The 21,836-nt window shown below is 46.2% G+C and overlaps 2 protein-coding genes across 5 annotated transcripts in view; both read left to right on the plus strand.

Annotated features, from left to right (window-relative positions):
• Nucleotides 1-6,885, plus strand: part of LOC114031193 (zinc finger protein 345-like) — a 57,270-nt gene extending 50,385 nt beyond the window's left edge. The window contains exon 3 of the mRNA XM_027846215.1: nt 5,536-6,885. Coding sequence (XP_027702016.1) covers nt 5,536-5,567 — 32 coding nt within the window. The 3' untranslated portion in view covers nt 5,568-6,885. The remainder of the gene's footprint in view (nt 1-5,535) is intronic.
• Nucleotides 6,886-7,906: 1,021 nt separating this feature from the next.
• On the plus strand, nt 7,907-18,094 carry LOC114031201 (zinc finger protein 501-like). Of its 4 annotated transcripts, none has more exons than XM_027846225.1 (5): nt 7,907-8,036; nt 9,439-9,538; nt 12,715-12,841; nt 13,582-13,677; nt 16,527-18,094. In XM_027846225.1, the coding sequence occupies exons 2-5, from the start codon at nt 9,503-9,505 to the stop codon at nt 17,999-18,001; spliced, it is 1,734 nt and encodes a 577-aa protein (XP_027702026.1). In that variant the 5' UTR covers nt 7,907-8,036; nt 9,439-9,502; the 3' UTR covers nt 18,002-18,094. The 4 variants fall into 4 exon arrangements, with proteins under 4 accessions (XP_027702026.1, XP_027702028.1, XP_027702027.1 ...); XM_027846227.1 differs by having other exon boundaries at nt 13,603-13,677; XM_027846226.1 differs by having other exon boundaries at nt 7,907-8,010.
• Nucleotides 18,095-21,836: the final 3,742 nt, after the last annotated feature.

Here is a 21,836-nt window from a genome sequence, read left to right on the forward strand (position 1 = left end):
ACTGCTGATGCAGTCAGAGGCTCTGAAAGCAGGAGATACAGCCAAACTGTTAGTCCAGAGCCAGTCCTTTTTAAAATCCTTTTTTATTTTAGACTTTGATACTAAAACTTAAATGCACTGTAAGAAAAGAAAAAGGAACATAAACTTAAATATTAAAACTTAAATACAAAATAAGGAAAGAAAAAAACGTGTCATGTGCACAGCGAGGATTCAAAATATACAGCAATTAATTACCATTTCAAGAAAGCCTATGTAGGAAATACTAGGTATTGTATTCAGAGCTGGCCAGCTTTTCTTTGTTTCCTTGTAAGTTTTCTTTTGTTCTTCCTGTGCTATGCAGTTCACTTTTTACTTTGTTCTTCCCCCACCCCCAGGCTACAATTAAGGGTGGAGATTTTATATATATATATATATATATATACACATACACACACACACATATAGAGAGATAAACATATGTACATACATATATAGACATATGCTTTCCCTGACAATTCTACTTCTAATCTTTGTTTTTATATTTGTGGGTATCTCTTATTTTCTCTCTCTCCTGCCTCCTCTACTTTACTTCTATGTGCTACCTTGCCCTCCTACTATTTAACCTCACTTCCCTTCCAGGATCCCCCCTTATTCTCCTATTTCCGTTAATCTAAATATCCTTCTATCCCCCCTTTGGCCTATTCCTTCACCCTCCCCTCTAGAGATCCTTCCCTTATCCTCTCCCCCCTCCCTATCCCCTTAGCATTTTATTTCTTTCCGAGGTTAGAAGACTTCTGTACTCTTCTAGGTATGTATGTATTATTCCCTCTTAAACCCATTTCCCACTAAAGTAAGTTTCCAGAACTAGTAGCCGTCCTCCCTCATCTAATTCCTCTGTGTTGGTTCTTCCTCTCGCACCTCATTAGTATAATTACTTTTTTTTTTTACCTTTTCCTAGACAGTTTTACTTTTTAAAGTCATCCTACCCAGGTGTACCGCAATCTTTCTTAGGAACCACCCAATTGCTAATAATAATCTTAGACATAGTATGTTTTACATTTTACGTACATAAAAGGTGAACAATCTGTCCCGATTGAGTCCCTTGTATTTAGTCTTTGGTACGTGCCTTATATTTCTTTTGGCTCTTGTATGTCAAATCTTCTACTAAGTTCAGGGTTTTTTGTTTTTTTTTAACAAAGTTCTGAAAGTGTGACAATTTATTAAACGTCCAATTTTTTTCCATTCAGGATTATGTTTAGCTTTGCTAGGTGTGATATTTTCATGTGGAATCCCAGTTCTTTTGTTCTTTGATATACAGTGTTCCAAGACCTATGGTCTTTTAGTGTCACCACTGCTAAGTCTTGTGTAATTCTAATTGTGGCGCCACCATATTTAAATTGTCTTTTCTTGTTGCTCATAATATTTTTATCCTTGAGCTGGGGGTTTTGGAATTTGCCTGTAACATTTCTGTGCGTTTTCCTCGTAAGATTTCTTTCAGGTGGTGATAGGTGGATTTTTTCTATTTCTACTTTTCCCTCTTGTTCTAACACTTCAGTACAATTTTATTTAATTATTTCTTATATTATTGTATCAAGATTCTTTTTTTGATCATAGCTTTCAGGCAGCCTGATTATTCTTATGTTTTCTCTTCTTGATCTTTTCTCCACATAAATCATGTAACAGTCACCCTTTTTGCCCAGAGAAGATCTGAAACTATTGTGAATAAGTGGAGAGCCAATCCACAGCCACAGAGTTCCTCACAGAGACTCTCCCTTTGTGGAAAATTTGTTCCACTTGGGCCCAACAGAGTAAAGGGAAGGTTCTGATAAGGATTTGTGAGAGGTGGGGGGAACTCTGATCTCCACATCCCACCATCTCTTCTGAGAGTTTAACAAAATGGTAAACTGAGGCAAATCTCTAAGAAAGATAATGGACTACTTGTGCTGATCTGTGGCAGAGCCTTCCAAACTTTTATTTGGACACAGCCAAACACACTGTACTGTGATCCCAGCATCGTGATGTCATTGGTCCTCTTCAAAAATGAAGGAGAAACAAGAAGAATGTGAAGTTGGGTAGAGCTGATGAAATGTGTCATTTTTTTTTTTTTTTGCTTGGGCAGTTGGGGTTAAGTGACTTTCCCAGGGTCACACAGCTAGTAAGTGTCAAGTGTTTGGTCTGTGAAATGTGTCATTTTTGACAGAAGAACATTAGAATTCACTGGCGATTTCTGTCCAGTCCTACCAGCAGCGACCTATCACATCTACTCCAAGTCCTTGATCAAAGGGTTCCAGTTCTGCACATATGTTCTGCTCATACTGTTATATTATTTTGCCTTATTTGGACCATTAAAAATTAGCATATGAAGCAAGTAAGAGACTCTGGAGTGTAACAATCAGTTTATAATTTGTGCTGGAGCTTGATGAAAATTAATACAAAGCACAATAAAATGTAATGTCTTCCCTCCAGTATGAATTCTCTGATGAGATTCAGAAGATGATGCAGGGGGGACAGCTAGGTGGTGCAGTGGATACAGCACCGGCCCTGGAGTCAGGAGGACCTGAGTTCAAATACAGCCTCAGACCCTTGACACTTACTAGCCATGTGACCCTGGGCAAGTCACTTAACCCCACTGCCTATCCAAAAAAAAAAAAATGACGCATGTTCTTGATTTGCCTTCCACACTCATTACACCTACACTTTTTTGTAGTGTGAATTCTCTGAAGTCGCTTGAGGTCTGAGCAGTTATGGAAGGGTTTCCCCTTATATTCATAAGGTTTCTCTCAAATATGGATTCTCTGTTGTTCTCTGGTTTCTTTCCCATATGAATTCTCTGATGATTAGTCAGACTTGACCTTAAGGGGAAGGCCTTCCCACATTGATTACATACCTAAGGCTTCTCTCCAGTGCAAAATCTCTCATGTTTTCTCAGGCTGGAGCTTATAATAATGAAGCCCTTTCCTCAGGCCTTTACATTCATAAAGTTTGTCTCCTAAATGCATTAGCTGATGTTCAGTTAAGTTTGACTTTGAGAGGAAAGTCTTCCCAAATCCATCGTATCCATAAAGTTTCTCTCCATCCTGAATTATTTCGTGTCATCTCAGGTTTGAATGACATTCAAAGGCTTTCCCATCATCCTTACATCTTTGAGGCTTCTCTCCTGAATGAATTCAGTAATCTTCTTGCAAGCTTGACCTTCCAGGATCCCAGAATGCTCTGATGGCTTAAGCCTGGCCTTGAGTGTACTGCCTTCCCACAGGCAGCACATTTGTAAGGTTTCTGCCCTGTATGAATCCTCTGATGGGAAATAAGAGATGATACGTGCTTGAAGGCTTTCCTACATTCATCACATCCCTAAGATTTGTCTCCAGTATGGATTATTTCATGTATTTAGGACTGAGCAACAAACCAAGGCCTTCCCATCCTTTCCTGAAGCTACTCTCTGCTGCAGACCAGGGGGTTTGCCATAATCACTCCATTCATGGGCCTGCCTTCCCTTTTTACTCTGGGTGATTTTTATTTGTGGAGAACATCTCTCCTCATTGTTTCGCTGCTTCTCCAATCTGGAATCACATTTTCCCAACATAGAGACACCAGGAACATGTATTTCCTTTGATAATTCTTTCAGAGAAATGCCCAGATTTGGAGTGGAGTTCTTGGTTTCAGGCCTGGTCTCCTGATCTGTAAGAGAATAAAAGGGAAAATAAGCCGTTCCCTCTGCTGTAAACTTAGACTGCTCTCCTTGTTACCTCCACCAACAGAAATGGCCATCAGTCTTTGAGATCAAACAAATGAGTATGATCATCTGACAGCTGTATAGTCATTGATAATTTACAAAAACCTCCCAATACTCTTGTACGATGTGTGGGCCAGTTAGATTTTCCCAAATGAGGGAACTGAAGCTGTGGCCTTGTTCAGTGTCTCACAGCTGATGGTCAAAGTGAAGGCTGCTGCACAGTCATCGTGTCCAAGTTCACCACTCTTTTGACTGCTGCCACACTGCTTCTCCACGAAACACATCCAGCTTGTTCAAAGAAGCTGTAAAACACAGGATGGGGAACAATATCTAGAAATTATAGTGAGGTCGTGCTCAGCTCAACAGGGAAAAAAATATTTTGACAAAAAAAAAAGAAGTCTTACAACATCAAATAATGTTAAGGCTGAAAGTGACTTTTGTAATAATCTAGTCTACACCTCCATAATCATCTAATTTAGATCTTAACAATCTAGTCTAAACCTTCACAATAGTCTAGTCTAGACCTTCGTGACAATCTCGTCTAAACCACTCCTCCGGATCTTTATACAAGTTACTCCCATTCGCCTTGGGGGCACCCCAGTGCTCGGTCCTGAGCTCTCTTCTCTTCTCCCTCTGTATTGCCTCACTTGCTGATTTTATCAGCTCTCCCAATTCAGCTATAATCTCTGTGACAGTAATGGCCAGATCTATCTATAGCGAGGCCTGCCCCCCAACATGTAGAATGGAAATGTCTTTGTATGACTTGAAGAGAGGTAGAATAGACACTCCAGCCTGTTCTCCCACAGCCTTCTCTAAGGGAGGCTTTAATGTCTGCCAGAAGGAGAAGCTGCTGGTTTGGACCAGATGCTTGGTCACTCATCTCTTCTCAGAGAGGATTACCAGCCTAGACTTCTATCTATGGTCCCTTCAATGTTAGTCTAAGGGGTGTAGTTTTCATGTTTAATATAACTTTTCATCACTGTTTCATTAGTGGGGGAAGTAGGACCCCAAGCTTTATAGCCAAAGCTTGACACCCTTCTCATGAAATACCAGTTCCACAATGAACACATAGCAACTAGCAAAGAAACCTATTTATCCAAGTCCACAACAAACAGAAATCTGAGAAAATGCACATAGAAGAATACACAGAGTGAAGGAACTCTCCCATTGGGAGTGAGAGAGAGAGAGAGAGAGAGAGAGAGTTGTCATTCAAGCAGAAGCTCTCCAAAGTCTCTAGTAACAGCAAGCTGGCATAGGGATGTGGTGAAAAGACTGTTCCTCTCACATTGGTTTCTTCTCAGAGTCTTTTTGCAACCTGAAATGGGTTGGCATCTTCCATTTTCTCTCTTGAAGCTGGAAGCCAGAAGAGCCCAAAGCCTAAAAAGACTGAATCAGGTGAGGGCACTGAGCTCCATCAATCCCATACCAATGAGCTTTATGATGTGTGTGTGTGTGTGTGTGTGTGTGTCCCAGGTCCAGGAGTGGGGAACCTTGGGCCTTGGGGCCACATATGGCATTCCAGGTCCTTGGGTGCAACCTTTTCACTGAGTCCAAGTTTTACAGAACAAATCCTTTTATTAAGGGGATCTGGTCTGTGAAGTTTGGATTCAATCAAAGGGCCACACTTGAGGACCTAGAGGGCCACATGTGGCCTTGAGATTGCAGGTTCCCCACCCCTGCACCTAATCCCTCTCCTGAGGTAGTTTCACATCACCAAATGCCTTTTGGATATCTTGAACTGAATGTTACATGAGCATCTGAAACATGTTCAAAAGAGAGCCCAAACCCTCTCCTCTGCTGAACTGCCCTGTTCCTGTTTATAGTACCACCATCCTGCCAGCCAATCAGTCAGTAAGTATTCACTGAACACACACTCTGTGCCAGGCACCATGCAGAGTGCCAGGGATACGAAATGAAGCAAGAGTCCTTGCCCTCAAAGAGCTCACAACCTAACGAGGAAGACAACAGGCACACACGAACAGACGACACGTGGGACAGAGAGGAAATAAGGAACTGAAGAGACTAAAATGATGAGAAAAGGCTTCCCGGAGAAGATGGAATTTGAGTTGGAGCTCAAATGAAGCCAGGGAAGCCAGGAGGCAAAGCTGAAGGCACGGGTAATAGAAGACAAGTAGGAAGACAGCAAAAGCCAAGAGATGGAGTGTCTTTTCTGATGGAGTAGCAAGGTCAGTGTCACTGGTTCAAACAGTATGTGGTGGAGAGAGGCTGGAAAGGTAGTGTGGTTAGCTTATGAAGGGGTTTAAACGTTGAGGTGATAGGGAACCACTAGATTTTATTGAGCAGGGGAGTGAAATGGTTGAACCTGCGCTTTAGGAAAATCACTTTGGCATCTGCATGAAGGCTGGATTGGAGTGGGCAGAGGCTTGGGGCAGGCACTCACCAGCAAGCTACTGCAGTAGTCCAAGTGTAAGGGAATAAGGACTCCTACCATGGTAGAAGCAGCATCAGGGCAGAGAAGGCCGGGGGTGGGGGCTTTCCAAGAGATGTTGTGAAGGACTGGGAGGCAACAGATTGGATATGGGAGCGGAGGGTCATCCAGGCCTGCAACCTTGGCGTCATCCTCCACTCATTCATGGTCACCCCATTTATCCAATCCATGGCCAAATCTTGTTGTGACTTTCATAATGTAACCTGCATACATCTCTTTCTCTTTTTTATAGAGCACCACCACAACTCAAGCCTTCACCTTCCATCTGGACTAGGACAGTAGCCTCATCGGTTGGCCTGCCTCAAGCATTTCCCTCTTCCGATCCGTTCTCCACTCAGCTGCCAAGGGGATTGTTCTAAAATGTGTTACTGGCAATACCGCCCACTGCTCAGTGAGTTCTAATAGCAAATTATTGCCTCCAGAATCACATAGAAGTTCTCTGGCATGGTCTTCAAAACCTACTTTCTCCCAACCTCTTAGGCCTTCTTACACTTTAATCCCCTCCATATACTCTATATAATCTAGCTACACTGGCCTCCTCAATGTTCTATGCCGTTATACAAGCTCCCCCAAAGCTGGGAATGCTCTGTCCCCTCCCTCACCTCCACTTTCTAATTCCCCTGGCTTCTCCTAAGACTCGGGGAAGGAACCTTTCTTGGTTCCCTCAGGTGCTAGTGCATTCCTCTCTTATATCACTTTTCATAGATTCTGTTTTTTATCTTGTATGTACCTAATTATTTATATATTACAAATTACATATAATATTGTAAAATGTAATGTTTACATATTACAAATGTAATTATTTTCATACTGCCCCATTAGACCATAAGCTCCTTGAGGGCAGGGACTTGCCCTTTGCCTCTTTTTGCATCCCCCGCTTAGCACAGTGCCTGGCACACAGTAGGTGCTTAATAAATATTGCCTGATTTGTTGATAACATACCAGGCTCACTGGCTATCCTATTTTTCTTCCCCTCAGTGGGTGTGAAAACCAGAGTGGGAATTGGGGGGAGGGGGAGGGCGGGAGAGGAAGGACAGTGTTGGAGGGCTGGGACATTTCATTTCTACTGGGCAGTGATGCTGACTGGGCAGGTCACGCCGCCCTTCTGTCCCCCCCCCCAGAAGGCCAGCACCTCGGAGGCAGGGCCTTTCCCATGTCTTTGTGCCTCCTAAGGCCTAGCACAGTGTGGGTAGTTCGCAAAGGCCTGCAGACTGACAGATCAGGGAGGGGCCGCTCCTTCCCCTGCCCAGGCTGCCACGGCCATCTCTGTACACGTGTGCACTGGTGCCCGGGTGGTACAGTGGGCAGAGCGCAGGACCTGGAGCCGGGGAGGCCTGGATTCGGTCTCTGATGCTTCCCAGCTGGGTGACCTTGGGCAAGTCACTTAAGCTCCGTGCCTCGGTGCTCAGCAAGCCTAACGCACTGTGGATGCTGGCTTCGGAGGAATCGGGGGATGCTCCGGCGGTGCTGGGTGCCCCTAGTCGGGCAGGGGGAAAGTGAGGCCATGGGGGTGTCACGGTGGGAAGCTGCGAGGGGCCTCCGGACGCAGACCCTGCGGAGGGACGGCCCCGGCACCCGGAGCGGCTTCGCAATCTCCCCTTGCCCACGCCGGTTGAGGCAGACCAGGACACGTGCCCGCTGGCCCCCGCGGGCCGCCGCAGGCCACTACGCACGCGCGCCAACCCCTGCCGAACGCGGCACTACATTTCCCAGAAGGCCTTGCCCAGGCAGCGGCGGACACGTCACTTCCGTTTCTTCTCGGACAGCCTCTCCTCCCGGAAGTCAAGTCCCCCAGGCAGTCTTTGGACCGTGGCGAGCCAGAGCCGGAGCCAGATTCTTGCGTCCTGAGGTGAAGCAGGGCCGGCCTGGCCGGAGGTTGGTCTGAACGACTCCCCGCCCAGCTTTGTTTCCAGGCTGTGGCCTCTTGCCCCAGACTGAACGTCCTTCCCTCTTTCCCGGTAGTTTCCGTGCTCGGGGAAGGGGCAGGTCCAGCCGGCACGCTTGCGCAGTGACCCTCAGTCGGCCCTGCCCGTGGCCACGCCCCCACCGGAGCCGTCCCTATTGGGCAGCGTGAGAGGAGGCAGGGCTAACAGAACTCTAATCCAATCCGAGGCAGAGAGATGGGCGTGGCCCTAGACTCCTCGTTCTGAGCCAATCACGGGGGCCGCTCGTGACCCGCCCTCTCCCATGTGCTGGGGGGGCGGGGCTCTGGAGCTTGGACCTTGATGGCCTGGGCCCTGGCACCCAGGCCAACTCCAGGGGCGGCTGGGCGCCTGTGCCCGGCCAGGCTGGGGAACCTGCGGGGGCCAGGGCTGCTGGGCCCTCCCTCCCGTCCCCCTCCATGTCTTGGCTACGCTGGCCCGGGCCGTGTCCAGGCTGCCCCACTTACCAGGGGCTGTGCCCCTCCTCCCCATGCAATGCCCCGATGCCCACCTCCCTTCCTTCCAAACCAGGGGTTCTTCACCCGGGGTCCATGCGTCTCCAAGGGAGTCTCAGGAGAGATGTCAGGGGGTCCTCGAACTTGGAAGGGGGGGGTTATTTCCCACTAGCTCCTAACAGAAATTTAGCATTTCCTTTTTTATTTGTTAACGTCATTCTTAAAAGGGTGGAGGGCTTCACCAGTCTGCCACGAAAAAGGCCCAGAGACTCAGCCCTCAACTGGCTACCAAGCTGCCGCCCTAATACTCAGGATCCATAAGATCTGACCGTGTCACCCCCTTCTTCAAAAAACCTTCAAGGCTTCCCAGGATGGGGTCAAGTACAAACCCCTTGTGCCGCATTTCAGGCTCTCCACAGTCTGTCTCCAGTCCACCCATCCAGCCTGGTTTTTCATCCCTCTTCTCCCCTTAGCCTGCACTTCCAGCTTGGTCGGAAGCTCCCTAAACTCCGTTTTCTAGCCTCTGAAGTTAAAATTGAATCCCTACTTCTTGGAGTCTCCTCCCTTCATACCTCTGCCACTCCAAGTCTTCATCTTTCAAGGCTCAGTCTGCGCTGAGAAATCTTCCCTGTTGTTAGTGCCCTGTCCCTCCCCGGCTGGTCTCATCTTTGCTTGTATGTGTACATGATGGAGACCCCAGCTGAATGTGACTAGGAGGGCGGGGACTGTTCTTTGGTGTTTGTTCCCTGGTTCCCAGAACACTGCCTTGCCTAGACAAGACGCACGTATTATTTATTGAATGCTGGCAATGCGCGTGGGTTTCCTCCGACCTCCGTCTCTGCCCTGCGTTTGTGGTGCCAGTGAGGCACAGGCACACTCATGCTTTCCTTTTCCCCTCAGGCCTGTCATTTGAGAACTCTGCTCTTCCAGGACAGGAGGGAACATTGTGGATTCGGAGGAGGCCATGGCCCCTGTGCTCCTCGAAGCCACAGTTCCCCAGGTGAGTGGGAGGTTCCACTTTCTTCAAAAGCTGTCTCTGGCCTAAAAGTCGGTTTGTGTCCTCTAACACAGGGGTCTGTGTGATGTTCTCTGTAAAGAATTCTTCCCATTTGACTTGTGTCTCTCACTAATGCGTTCAGGGATTCACCCATTCTGAACAGCATTTGGGCCTACTCTAGGTCCAGCATAAAATTTATTTTGATGCAGGGTGCAAAATAAGCTATACTGTCCTAATAACTAGGATACAGAGCACACTTTTAAGAAACAGTATACTTTAAAAGAAACAATTAAGTAATCTGATTTCTAATTAGAGGAAAGATTAGGGACTTTCCAAGTTAGGAGGGGGAGGGTCAACAGGTGAAATGTCCTGAAATCAGAAAAGGAGGTGTCTCACTCCCTCCAAGTGTCTGTATTCAAAGGAACATGGAAATAATAACAGACTGACCAGTATGGGGCCAGTTTTCAGATAAGACAAATGAGTTGCTTGAGATGCACAATTGTGAGAAAACTCCTTGCATCAGTCTTTGGATCTGATCAGGTTTCTGGTCAGCATAACCGAGGTCCTTAGTTATGGACAGCAGGTAGACATGGTCCAGTTTTCCAGCCCTGCAGGGCTAAGTTCAAGCAATGCAATAAGATTTTCTCCTAGTTCCCACTTGAATAAAATTTTCTCACAAGACAGAAATTGGAGTAGACCTGTAATTGAATAGAAAGGAAACTGAGCTTGCTCCAGAATTGAGTCACAAGAGGGAGTCAGTGGTGTTCACTCAATTCCCATAATTATCCACTTGCCGTCCTAATCCTCGCAATTCTCTCAACAACTACTAAGTGTCTGAGACTGGATTTGGACTCAGGAAGATGAGTCTTCCTGACTCCAGGCCCAGTAGTCCCAATGTCCATCTTACAAATGAGGAAAATAAAGTTCAAAAGTAGAAATGGGGCACTCGGGGGGCCTAGAATGCACAGGTTGCTGGGCCTGAAGGCAGAAGGGGCTAATTCCTTGTGATGCCTCTAGGGGGAGCCAGAGTGCCCAGAGCATGGAACTTGGTGTCACGAAAACCTGAGTTGAAATCCAGCCTCAGACACTTACTAGCTCTGTGGCCCTGGACAAGTCACTTAACCTCTGTCTGCTTCAGTTTTCTCATCTGTAAAATGGGGATAATAATAGCACCTATGCCCCAGGGTTGTTGTGAGGATCAGATGAGGTGATAATTGTAAATGCTTAGCACAGGGCCTGGCACGAGGTGGGCACTATATAAATGTTAGCTCTCATTATCATAAATGATTTTCCTAGGACCATTGTTGTGACAGCTAGGACTCCAAGGAGTTTTTAAGGCCTTGACGAGCTGATAAGTAAGAGATGGGCAGGCCAGAACGTCGGCCTGCACATAGTAAGGGGAGACTGTCCCTCCGCCGTACAAGCTGGGGGTGCCGTGGTGAGGGGGCAGTGAACACTGAAGCAAGTGTGAGTGCAGCATGCCAGTGTCCAGAAGTGGAGAGGGGATGGTCTGGCTGGGCTTTCCGCGTCTGGCGTCGGGGGCTCAGTTTTGGACACTGTATTAATAAGTTAGAGGGCGTCCAAAGAAGGGTGTCCAGGAGATGTTAGTCATTGACTTGTCGAGGACCCTTTGGAATCCTGGCTCCAACCTGCAACATCTGTGTAATCCTCAGCAGTCGCTCCCCTTTGCCCCTTGTTTTCCTCATCTGTAAAATGGAGATCATAGACCTTGCATTCCCGTCCTGTAAGATTGTGAGAGGAAAGTGCTTTGTACATGTGAGAGCACGGTCAGGACATTTGCTATTCTTTTTGGTTGTTGTTGCTTAGCCGCTTTTCAATCCTGTCTAGCTCTCCGTGACCCCATTTGGGGTTTTCTTGGCAGAGATGCTGGACGGGTTTGCCATTTCCTTCTCTAGCTCTTTTTACGGATGAGGACACTGAGGCCAACAGGATTAAGTGACTTGCCCAGGATCACACAGCCATTAAGTGTCTGAGCCCAGGTTTGAACTCGGGTTTTCCTGACCCCAGGCCCAGTGCTCCATCCACTGCGCCACCCCACTGCACCTGCTCTTCTTTACTGTCAGCACGATTGTTTTTCATACTTCCCGGCCTCAGCCTGGTGAAGGGCCTCACAGTCTAAGCCAAGAGGCCTGAGGGAAGCCTGGTGAGCGTCTTCGGGGCCCTGAAGGACTCTCTTCTGGAGGTTAGGGGAGGTCAGCCCTGTTGTGGTCAGTCCCGGGGGACAGAACTAGGAGTGGGTGGGGCAGGTGGTCAGGAAGGGAAATGGGCTGCCTTAAGAGGCCTGGGGGTGAGGCGGAGGAGGGGCAGTCCCCTTTGCTGGGCCGGGCTCAGTGGCCTGTTCACCGTGGAGCTTTGGGGATTCTGGGGAGAAGAGGCCACAGGCTTCCTCCTGCCTCCAGGGTCTTCCTCTCAGACCCAGGATAGAAAGTCTTCCTGTTGCCTGTCGGTTGTCTCCAGCACTCCTAGTAGCGAGTGCTCTCCAGCACTTGATACGGCGGGGTGGGGAGCCTGCAGCCGTCAGGCCACTGTGGTCTTTTTGTCGCAGGCTCCCCCCCCCGGATTAGCACACTTGATCTTCACCACAACCCTGGGAGCTAAGTGTTCTTCTTATCCTCATGTTACAGATGAGGAAACTGAGGCTGAGTTCAGTGACTTGCTCAGTGTTCAGGGCAGGATTTGAACTGAGGCCTTCCTGGCGGCTAGGCCAGCACTATTCACTCTGTAACACTGCCTCTTCAGCTAGGTGGCCAAGTGGATAGAGTGCTGGGCCTGGAGTTAGGAAACCTCTGAGTTCAAATTCTACCGCAGAAACTTCCTAGCTGTGGGATTCTGGGTAAATCTCTCAACTTCGCTTTGTCTCTTTCTGGAGTTGGGGTGGTGTTTGTACTAGGTGACTCTTGGTCCCTTTGGGCTTGTAACTCGGTGATCCAGGGATCCCCAGTGCCTTGCACATAGGAGGTGCTGAAGAAATGTTCATACAGCTGAATTAAGTCAGGAGGGGAGGGGAGTTTGGAGACAGAAATGAATTCCTGTAGGACAAATGTTTCCTCTTTCGTAATTTTGGTATGTAAAAGTTTTGCAAAGTTGTGTAAGCATTCATAGTCATTATTACAAGACATACAGCTTTTTGGCCAAACTGAAATGTATGTGCTTTTCAGGAATGGGTGACGTTCAAGGATGTGGCTGTGGATTTCACTGCGGAGGAATGGGGACACCTCAGTCTCTCCCAGAAAGAGCTCTACAGGGATGTGATGCTGGAGAACTTTAGGAACCTGGTGTGTCTGGGTGAGGACACTTCCCCTGCTTGGCCCTGGGCTGGAAGAGCCTTTCCTTCCTTTCAGTACATGATGTAAGGGTCTTAAAGGTTGAGCTTATCGTCTGGCCGAAAAGACCAGGTATCAGTAACCTTTTGTGGCCAACACCCAAGGCTCTGGTGCCTCCATTCCCAAATGGAAGGACCTTGATTTGGTCAGCTGGAATTGGTAGTCGACTGACTTTGTGCCCTTGGGCCTCCCTCCTCTCCTGTCTTCACATCCCAGGGCAGAGGCTGGAGGACATGAAAGGATCCCGTCCTCTCTGGGTCATTCGATCATGGATTTAGGGCTAGAAAGGTCCTTCAGGGTCATCCAGAACAACCGCCTCATTTTTCAGTTGAGGAAGTGTAGGCTTTCATAGCAGTAAAGATGTCAAATTCATTTTCTTTCTGTGACCCATTCCTCCACACTTTTTAGAGACACAGTATAGATCATCTTCCCAAGAGTTTTTATACCACTCATTGAGTTTTCCCAAATGTTCACTTTCTCCCAAAGATAGAGGGGGTTAGAGATGGAATTAGGGTGGAAGAGTTCAATCTTTCTGTCCCAATACTTTTTATTACTTCTTGACCAAAACTTATAGGAATAAGATAAATTTGGGGGGAGTGCTGTTTATGGACTTCTGACGCATGGCTAGTAAATTAATTTTGGGTGGTTAGAAGGGAAAGTCTCACATGGGAGTCACTGTAAGAAACATTTTCCAATGAGCAGGGCTTGCTGTGTCCAAACCAGATGTGATCTCCCAGCTAGAGCAAGGGGAAGCACCTTGGATGCCAGAGGGAGAAGGCCTGAGATGCAGGTGTGCAGGTGAGTGAGGGGCACCAGCAGGTGAGGCTTGACCAATGACAGCTCAGCTGGGCCCTCCAGGGGAATCACAGGAGGCCTTCCCACAGCTTCCGGTTGGCCTGAACAGGCCACTTCGCCCTTTTCCCACTCCTGCGTTCCTCAAGGCTCAGTAGGGAGGAGGTCTTTCTCTTCCACCCTGACTTTGGGTTATTCATCTTCAGCAGCCAATTAAGACCATGTTGCTGAAAGTTTTTGGAAAGAGCCCTGTAACCTGTGTGACCCTTTGGATGTTGTGTTCTTTGCTCAGCCTCCGTGGCAAGCTCCCCACATTCCGTTGGTTTCTTCTGAAATGACCATTCCACGCTTCAGACTCCCCTCCCCACTTCCCACCAAGATGATACAGACTCCCAGCTCTACCAGTAAAGGTCATTAGTTTCTCCAAAGCTGGCATGAATTCGAGGCCCTTCACTGTTCTGGTTGTCCTCCTCTGTCTCCTCTCCACTTTTCTGATACCCTGCCTTAAACTGTGTATTCATTCTTGATCCTCTGCCTTCTCGACATGTCTTTGTAAAGTCCAGGTTGGTCATCTTGGAAAGTGCTTCCTTTTCCTCCCATTAGAAATATATCTCTTTGCGGGCTTCAGTCCGTTCTCAGGGCATTGTTTTTCCTCTTCATCTGATTTCCCTCGGAGCATTTTAATTCGTAGCACTTTTGCTAACCTTCCTTCAAGCCTTTGCAATCTCACCTGAAATCACGGCTGTGTAGCAGACCATGCTCAGCTTTCTTTTCCTGCCCTGTAACAGATGTCCTGATGGAGTTGCTTCTTCTCCAAGGTTCCCATTATTTACACCCCAGCTACCAGTTCCTTCTCATTGGTAAGCATCAGATCCATTATGGCAGTTGCTCCTTTCTGGTTCCTTTACACTTTGTTGGATGACATGCACAGTAAAGAAAGACAAGAAATCATTAGCTCCTCTGCTTTGGTAATTGAGAATGTTTCAGGGATTGTCTAGATACTTCAAGTCCCCTAGGATCCCTGTATCATGATTCTGGGCCAGGCTTGTGATTTATTTTCTCTAAATACATTTCCTGTTTCTGTCCAGATTTAGCATATCAGAGTGAAACTATCACATCTGTTTCTGTCTCCTTCCTTTTCTCTTAATATAGAACATGTGTGTTTCCAGTTGTGGTCATGCCATTTGCTTTGATTTAGATTTTTTTTTTTGGAGAAGAACTTTCTAGGGGGTTTAGTTTGTTGTTTCTTTGGATGCTTTCATTGAATAATGATAAATTGTTTTAAAAAATCAACTCTCCCAGCCTCTCCTCCCTAAAAAAAAAGAGGGAGAAAACCAGGGTAGTGGTATGAGGATGATGATGATATAAGTAGATCATGTTGGGTGGCCTGGAAGGAGAAATAAGAGGCCAGCTAAGACTGTCTTATACTTCAGTGACAGATCATAAGGCCTAGCTTCTGATCCCAGATATCCCAGACAGTCTCCATTAAGCTTTGGATTTCTTTTTTCCCCTTGTGTTTTCCATCGAGCTCAATTTGTTTTCTTGAGTCTCTTCCTCTGGTACTTCTCTCTGTCTTTCCTCCTTCCTCAGATCTCCCTAGTCTTTGGGTTTGGAATGTATTTTCTCTGCTGCTTCCCTTGCCCTCACACCCCCAAGCATCACCGCGTCTACATTCACTGTAGGTAGCAATCTGACATCTGAGAACTCTTTTTAATTATGAGTTTTAATCTCTTTGTTCCATGTAAAGGTATGCTCTTTGTAGGTATTGTCCTTAGCTTCCTTTTTCCATAAAAATACTAGAAGTTAGGGTTAGTGATCTGTGGTTTAATGAAATAGGATGATTACTTTATAGTTTTGGAAATATAATAATCCTTAGTTAATCTCCCTTTAAATTTACCGTTTGTACTTGTGACTTTACTTATTGAGTTCCCTGAGGTAGACATGTGACATGGAGCCTCTCCAGAATACAGAAGGAGGTAGCTCTGATATCTGGAATCAACCTGAGCCCTGGTATGTCTTCCCTGGCCTCAGGTGGGTGTCTGATAAATAAGAGAGATCTGGAGTCCTAGAATCCTAGGGTTATAAGGAAAGTGTGGAAATCCTTCTTTCAATGCAGAAAGTTGCAGATCACCTCTAAGTGACGTTCATCCAGCCTTTGCTTAAATATTCTCACGTACAATATGTTTATTCCATTGTGGGGAGATAATATTGTAGAGGAAAGAACATTGGGCTCGAAATTACGTTCAGTTACTACCTTAGCTATTAATTAGTCATATGACCTTGGGCAAGTTACTGACTCACTCTGAGCCTAAATTTCCTCATCTGGAGAATATAATAATTCATATATTTCTTTCACAGTGTTTTTGTAAGGATTTAAGTAGTACCTATTATGTGCCAAGTACCATGCTAAGCACTGGAGATACAAAGAAAGGCAAAAATAGTCTCTGCCCCTCAAGGAGCTTACAGTCTTACGGAGGAGACAACATTCAAACAGCTATGTACATACAAATAGAGATGAGTGATATAAACTAGAGATAATCCCAGAGAGAAGACATGAGTAGTAAGGGTGACTGTGAAAGGCTTCTTGCGCAACATGGGATTTTAGCGGGGACCTGAAGGAAGCCAGGAGGCAGGGGTAAGAAAGGAGAGCAGTCCAGGCAGGGGTACAGTCAGAGAAAATGCACAGAGCCAAGAGAGGGAGTGTCTGGTGCCGCGTCCTAACGGTCACTGTGTAAGCCTTTTACAAACTACAAGTGACTCTATTAAGATAGAGTGGAATATTTGTCCTACATTTTTCTAGATGGTGAGGTCAGAAATAAGAGAGTCTGCATGTGACATTTGCATGTCTTTTTCAGATTGGGAAACGAGAATTGAAAACAAAGAGCTATCTCCGGGGTTGGATATTTTTATGGAAGATTCATCCCAGAAAATGCTCACAAAGGATTGTCCCTGTGTCCCCAAAGTGGAAGAAGCCTGGAAGTATGATGTCTGGTTGGAAAAGGAGCAGAGAAATGAAGAGGGACATCTCCAGCAATTAAAGATCAATTCGAAGGATCCTCCCAACAAGAGAAGAGGCCAGGAATGTATTAAATGTGGCCACTGCTTCAGTCTAAGGCCAATCCTTTTTCCACAGGGAGTTTCTGTAGGAAAGATTCTCTATCAGTGTAACAGCTTTTATTCAGACCTGAGTAAAGGTCAGCAGATCTGTTTAGAGAAGAGAGTTTGTAAGTATGGTGAATGTGAGAAATCCCCCATTTACCACTCTGACTTCATTGAGTACCGACCAACCCCTGGAGAGAAAGCTGATGAATCCACTAAATACAGGAGAGCCTTTTACAGCAGCTCACTCATTCCTTCCCTTCAGGCAGTGCAGACAAGAGAGAATCTGTATGAATGTCTGCAATGTGGTAAAGGCTTTCGTCGGAGCACGCATCTTATTCGACATCAAACAATTCACACTGGAGAGAAACCATACAGATGTGATGAATGTGGGAAGGCCTTCCGACAGAGTGCACAGCTTACCCGACATCAGAGAATTCATAGTGGAGAGAAACCTTATGAATGTGCTGAATGTGGCAAGGCCTTCAAACACAGCTCATCTCTCGCTTCCCATCAGAGAATTCATAGTGGAGAGAAACCTTATGAGTGTAATGAATGTGGCAAGGCCTTCCGTGAGAGCTCACACCTTACACGGCATCAGAGAATTCATACTGGAGAAAAACCTTATGCGTGTAATGAATGTGGGAAGGCTTTTAGCCGGAGCACTGAACTTACACGACATCAGACAGTTCACACTGGAGAGAAACCTTTTGAATGTAATGAATGTGGGAGAGCCTTCCCTCAGAGGACACAGCTTACTCAACACCAAAGAATTCATACTGGGGAGAAACCTTATGAATGCACTGAATGTGGGAAGGCCTTTTGTCTGAGCTTACAGCTTAACCGACATCAGCGGCTTCATACTGGAGAGAAACATTATGAATGTAGTGAATGTGGGAAGGCCTTCAACTACAGCTCATCCCTTTCTTACCATCGAAGAATTCATACCAGAGAGAAACCGTATGAATGTAGTGACTGTGGGAAGGCCTTCAATCGCAGCTCATCCCTTGCTTCTCATCAAAGAATTCATACTGGAGAGAAACCTTATGAATGTAATGTGTGTGGTAAGGCCTTCTGCCAGAGCACACAACTTACTCGCCATCAGAGAGTTCATATTGGGGGAAAGCCTCATGAATGTAATAAATATGGAAAGACTTTTAGCCAGAGCACACAACTTGCTGAGCACCAGGTAATTCATATTGGAGAGAAACCTTTTAAGTGTACTGAATGATGGTAAATCTTTGGCAAAGCAAACATCCACCACCAGGTACTTAACGCTGGAAAGAGAAGCTTTTTTTTAATGAACAAAACTATGTGCAAAGCCCTTCAGCCTGAGCACAGACCTTAATATGTCATTTCAGAGAGTTTATGCTAGCGAGAAGGCTTACAAAGCTCATGTTTCCCCCACTGAACCACACAAAATCCACTCCTCCCTCAGGCCATCTTAGTGGACACTTGCTTTGGACTTTCAACCTGCAAAGAATAAATGCTCTACTCCATAACCTTCTCAGGGATACTTATATTCACCCAAATTAGTTGACATGTAGTATGGAGGTAATGTTTTGGGTCAGAAAGCTATTATGTGTATAATCCATGAATATAGGCATATACTTATGTTATTATTACTAATTTATCTCAGCCTGATCATGTGACACTGGTATTCACATGGTAACCCCCATATACGCTGGATAATTAGGAAGAGAATTTCTCATTTTTGTTAAAATCTCAGGTAGCCACACCAGTGTCATGCAGGCAGCATGATGGAACATTATGATTCCATTTTCTTTGGGCAAGGGGCAGGAAAAGAGAAATTTGGAGCCTCCTGTTTCCCTTCTAGGAGTAAGCATCTCTCCTCAGAACGACCTGCATTGTCACTGAGGAAGAATGTTTTGCAGTTTTAGGAATGCAGAGGCCAGCTGGCCAGCAGGTTAACAAGATGAGTGTGTCTGATCATCAGCAACCATCAGGCCAGCTGAGGAAGGACAGATCCATTTCTATCCTTTATAAACAATTGATTTGGGGACACGCTTTTCAAGTTTAATTTGCACTATTAACATTTTCTCTATCACTTTCTCAAGTCTAGACAATCAACAAAATAATAAATCAAGCCCAGATTTATAGCATTTACAGGTTTCTGAGGTGTACGTGCTCACGCTGAAAGTCTAACACCATTCCTATCCTCAGGCTTTGCTGTACCAGATTGGTGACGATTACCCTTCTGATTCATCCTTGAGATTCCTAGACAGCTGCCTCCTCCTCCCCGCCCCCTCCCCCCTCCCCCATCTGAGAATGGTGAGCAGAACTTCTGTTCGGGGTTTTTTCTCCCTCTTAGTCCGCCTCTTGGCTTTCAGAAGGAGCGTTATTCAGAGAGCCATAGCTGACACTGTTTCAAGGTATCCAGAGTGGTTTTATGAGCTTCACTGGAGGCTCAGAGCAGTCCAGAGAGAGAAGTCTGCACATACCCCCATTTTATAGATGAGGAAACAGGATTAGATGGGCTAAATGCCTGGCCCGTGCTCACACAACTAGTAGGGATTGACTAGTAGATAGGCTTTGGGCCCAGATCTTGCCGACTCGAGTCCAGAACCTCGCTGCCTCTCAGAACAGCAGGTGTTTTCTTGGATTGGACAATGCAGTTGAAGGAGCCAGCCCTATCCTGGGAGTTTGCTTGCAGTTAGAGACAGGGTTTGTTTATTTGTTTTCATGACATGATGTTGCTACTCTGATGCTGGAAGTGCGGCAGTGCACTCTCTATTTCTGCTAATCGCGCCCCAGGTCTTCCTCTTAAGGGGCTTGGCAACAGCACTGGGCTAAATGCTGGGAATATGAAAACAAGTCAGATAGTCCCTGCTCTCAGGGACCTTCCATTCTAGTGAGTGAAGACAACACATAAAAGGGACTGAATGAGTTTAACGTGGAGGTGGGACGCCTTCTTCCTCACCTCACCCATCTAATCTGTCGCCAAGTCCTATCATTTCTACCCCCTCCCTGGTTGAGGTCTTCATTTCTTCTTGCCTGTGCTTAGAACAGCAGACATGCATGGCTGCCCCTCTTGTTCATGTCTTCCCATAAGCTGGTGGGGGTGGGGCGGGGGGTCCACTTAGCATACTGGAAGCCTTCTTCAATTTCTCTTGGGAAGTCAAGGATACCAGTGGAGAACTCCAGCTGTCCACCTGTCATCTCTTATGATGTGACCAACCACTCTTCCATCATATGATTCTTTGATATATTTTCTTTCCGTTTCTTGGAAGCCCTCATTGGTTACATGTTACGGGCTGTTCACACCCACTCTGAACCTCTCTATTGCCCCTTGTGTGATATTCGTTATTAATTATTCAGTCTGTGATCTTCCATGCCATATTATCACCAACACCAGTAGAATGTTGGTATTAATAAGATGGGCCCTGGTTTCTATGGATGCTTGGAGTCATTAAAAATATTTCTCAATTTCTCATAGTCAACCCAACCTCTCTCATCTCTTGGTCCAAATCATCCATCATCCATATCCCTGATAAATGTGCCAATGGAAAGCTCTATAGGTTGTCCATCCAAATACAGGCTATAATCTGGAGAATAGACATTCGTCCACTTGTTTTTTCCTATGTGGATGGTCAAACCAAACTCCTTTGAGTGATTACAGGTCTTTTCCTGGAGCCTGCAAAGTTCCCAGGCTCGATGCAGCTAGCACAATGTTAGCCACAAACGGGCATTTACAGGACCTCACCATCTACAGAGAATCCTACCTCTTCTTGGATGCCATGATGGATTTCCATCACAGTGGCAAATAGCTATGATGAGCAGATACCTCCCTGATTTATGCCTCTCCTGCCAGCAAAACTCCAAAGCATGGCCTGTACCAGCTTAAAATATAATTGGGAAATGTTTAACAAAAATAAAAATACAATGCAATATAGATAATTTATGATTCTTTAAATCATTATACTCCTCCAAACTATGTAAGTTTGACACCACTGGTCTAGACCCTCTAAGGTCATTTGGAGATCATTGGAATGAGGAATGTGAACAAACTTTAGAGAGTGGGTCAGCTGACTCCTGCATGCTTTGTTGGCCTGTGCAGACCCAAGCAAGCCATTAGTGCTGCATGCTTGTGCTCACTTAGGAGACGTGGGATCTGTATCCAGAGAATGCTGGTCACCAGAAATCTGTTGTGTTTTCCAGCTGAGGAGTTAAAGATCCCGAGGCTCAGTATTCACACACAAACCGGTGTTCTTGATTCTGAAGTGGGCTGTCACTGACAAGTTCCAAGACTGTGGCTATGGAGGCAGATTTTGCGTGTGGTTGGAAGACAGTCTACTGATGAGTATTTTCATCATTATTATAAACTTGGATATTTCCTGCCAGAGTTGGACAGAAGCAATAGATAGGTATGAGTTCAGCACATTCTGTTGGCTAGGAAAAACTACCGTAGATGCAGGTACGCTGTGCTGTGGGTCACGTGACACTGAAACTGTAGTTGTTCAGCCGCTTTCAGTCATGTCCAACTCTCCGTGGCCCCATTTGGGGTTTTCTTGACAGATGCTGGAATGGTTTGCCATTTCCTTCTCCAGCTCATTGTACAGTGAGGAAACTGAAGCAAACAAGGTGAAGTGACGTACTTAGGGTTACACAGCTAGTAAGCGTCTGGGGCCAGATTCGAACTGGGGAAGAGGAGTCTCTGCCCACTGCACCACCTAGCTGCCACAGAAACTGTGGTGATAGCCGTAGAAAGAGAAGGATCTGGGAATATGTGTGGTGGGAGAGGTGAGGCAAATGGAAGTGTAGCCAAGAATCTGGGACTTCTGCCAAAAAGCATGTCACTAGGGTCTGGAACTTTCACTCGGCCAGTCAGTGAGCATCTGTTAAGTGCCTGGCACTATGTGTCAGGCACTATGCTAAGCACTGAAGACACAAAGGAAGGCAAAAGACAGTCCCTGCCTTCAAGGAGCTGCTGGTCTTTGTGGTACTGAAGCAATCCTCCTTGCGTCAGTTGTCTTTGGATGACTGGTGTTTAGAATAGATACATGAGGGGCAGCTAGGTGGTGCAGTGGATAGAGCACCGGCCCTGA

Source organism: Vombatus ursinus, unplaced genomic scaffold (genome assembly GCF_900497805.2).
Source record: "Vombatus ursinus unplaced genomic scaffold, bare-nosed wombat genome assembly UNPS02015098.1, whole genome shotgun sequence".
Classification (NCBI taxonomy): domain Eukaryota; kingdom Metazoa; phylum Chordata; class Mammalia; order Diprotodontia; family Vombatidae; genus Vombatus; species Vombatus ursinus.

Bases quoted from the DNA above. Each gene is read 5' to 3' on its own strand.
- LOC114031201 (XM_027846225.1), top strand. From the start codon at position 9,503: ATGGCCCCTGTGCTCCTCGAAGCCACAGTTCCCCAG. The intron at 12,842-13,581 runs GTGAGGACACTT...TCCAATGAGCAG, and splicing joins TAGGAACCTGGTGTGTCTGG to GGCTTGCTGTGTCCAAACCA. The intron at 13,678-16,526 runs GTGAGTGAGGGG...TGTCTTTTTCAG, and splicing joins CCTGAGATGCAGGTGTGCAG to ATTGGGAAACGAGAATTGAA.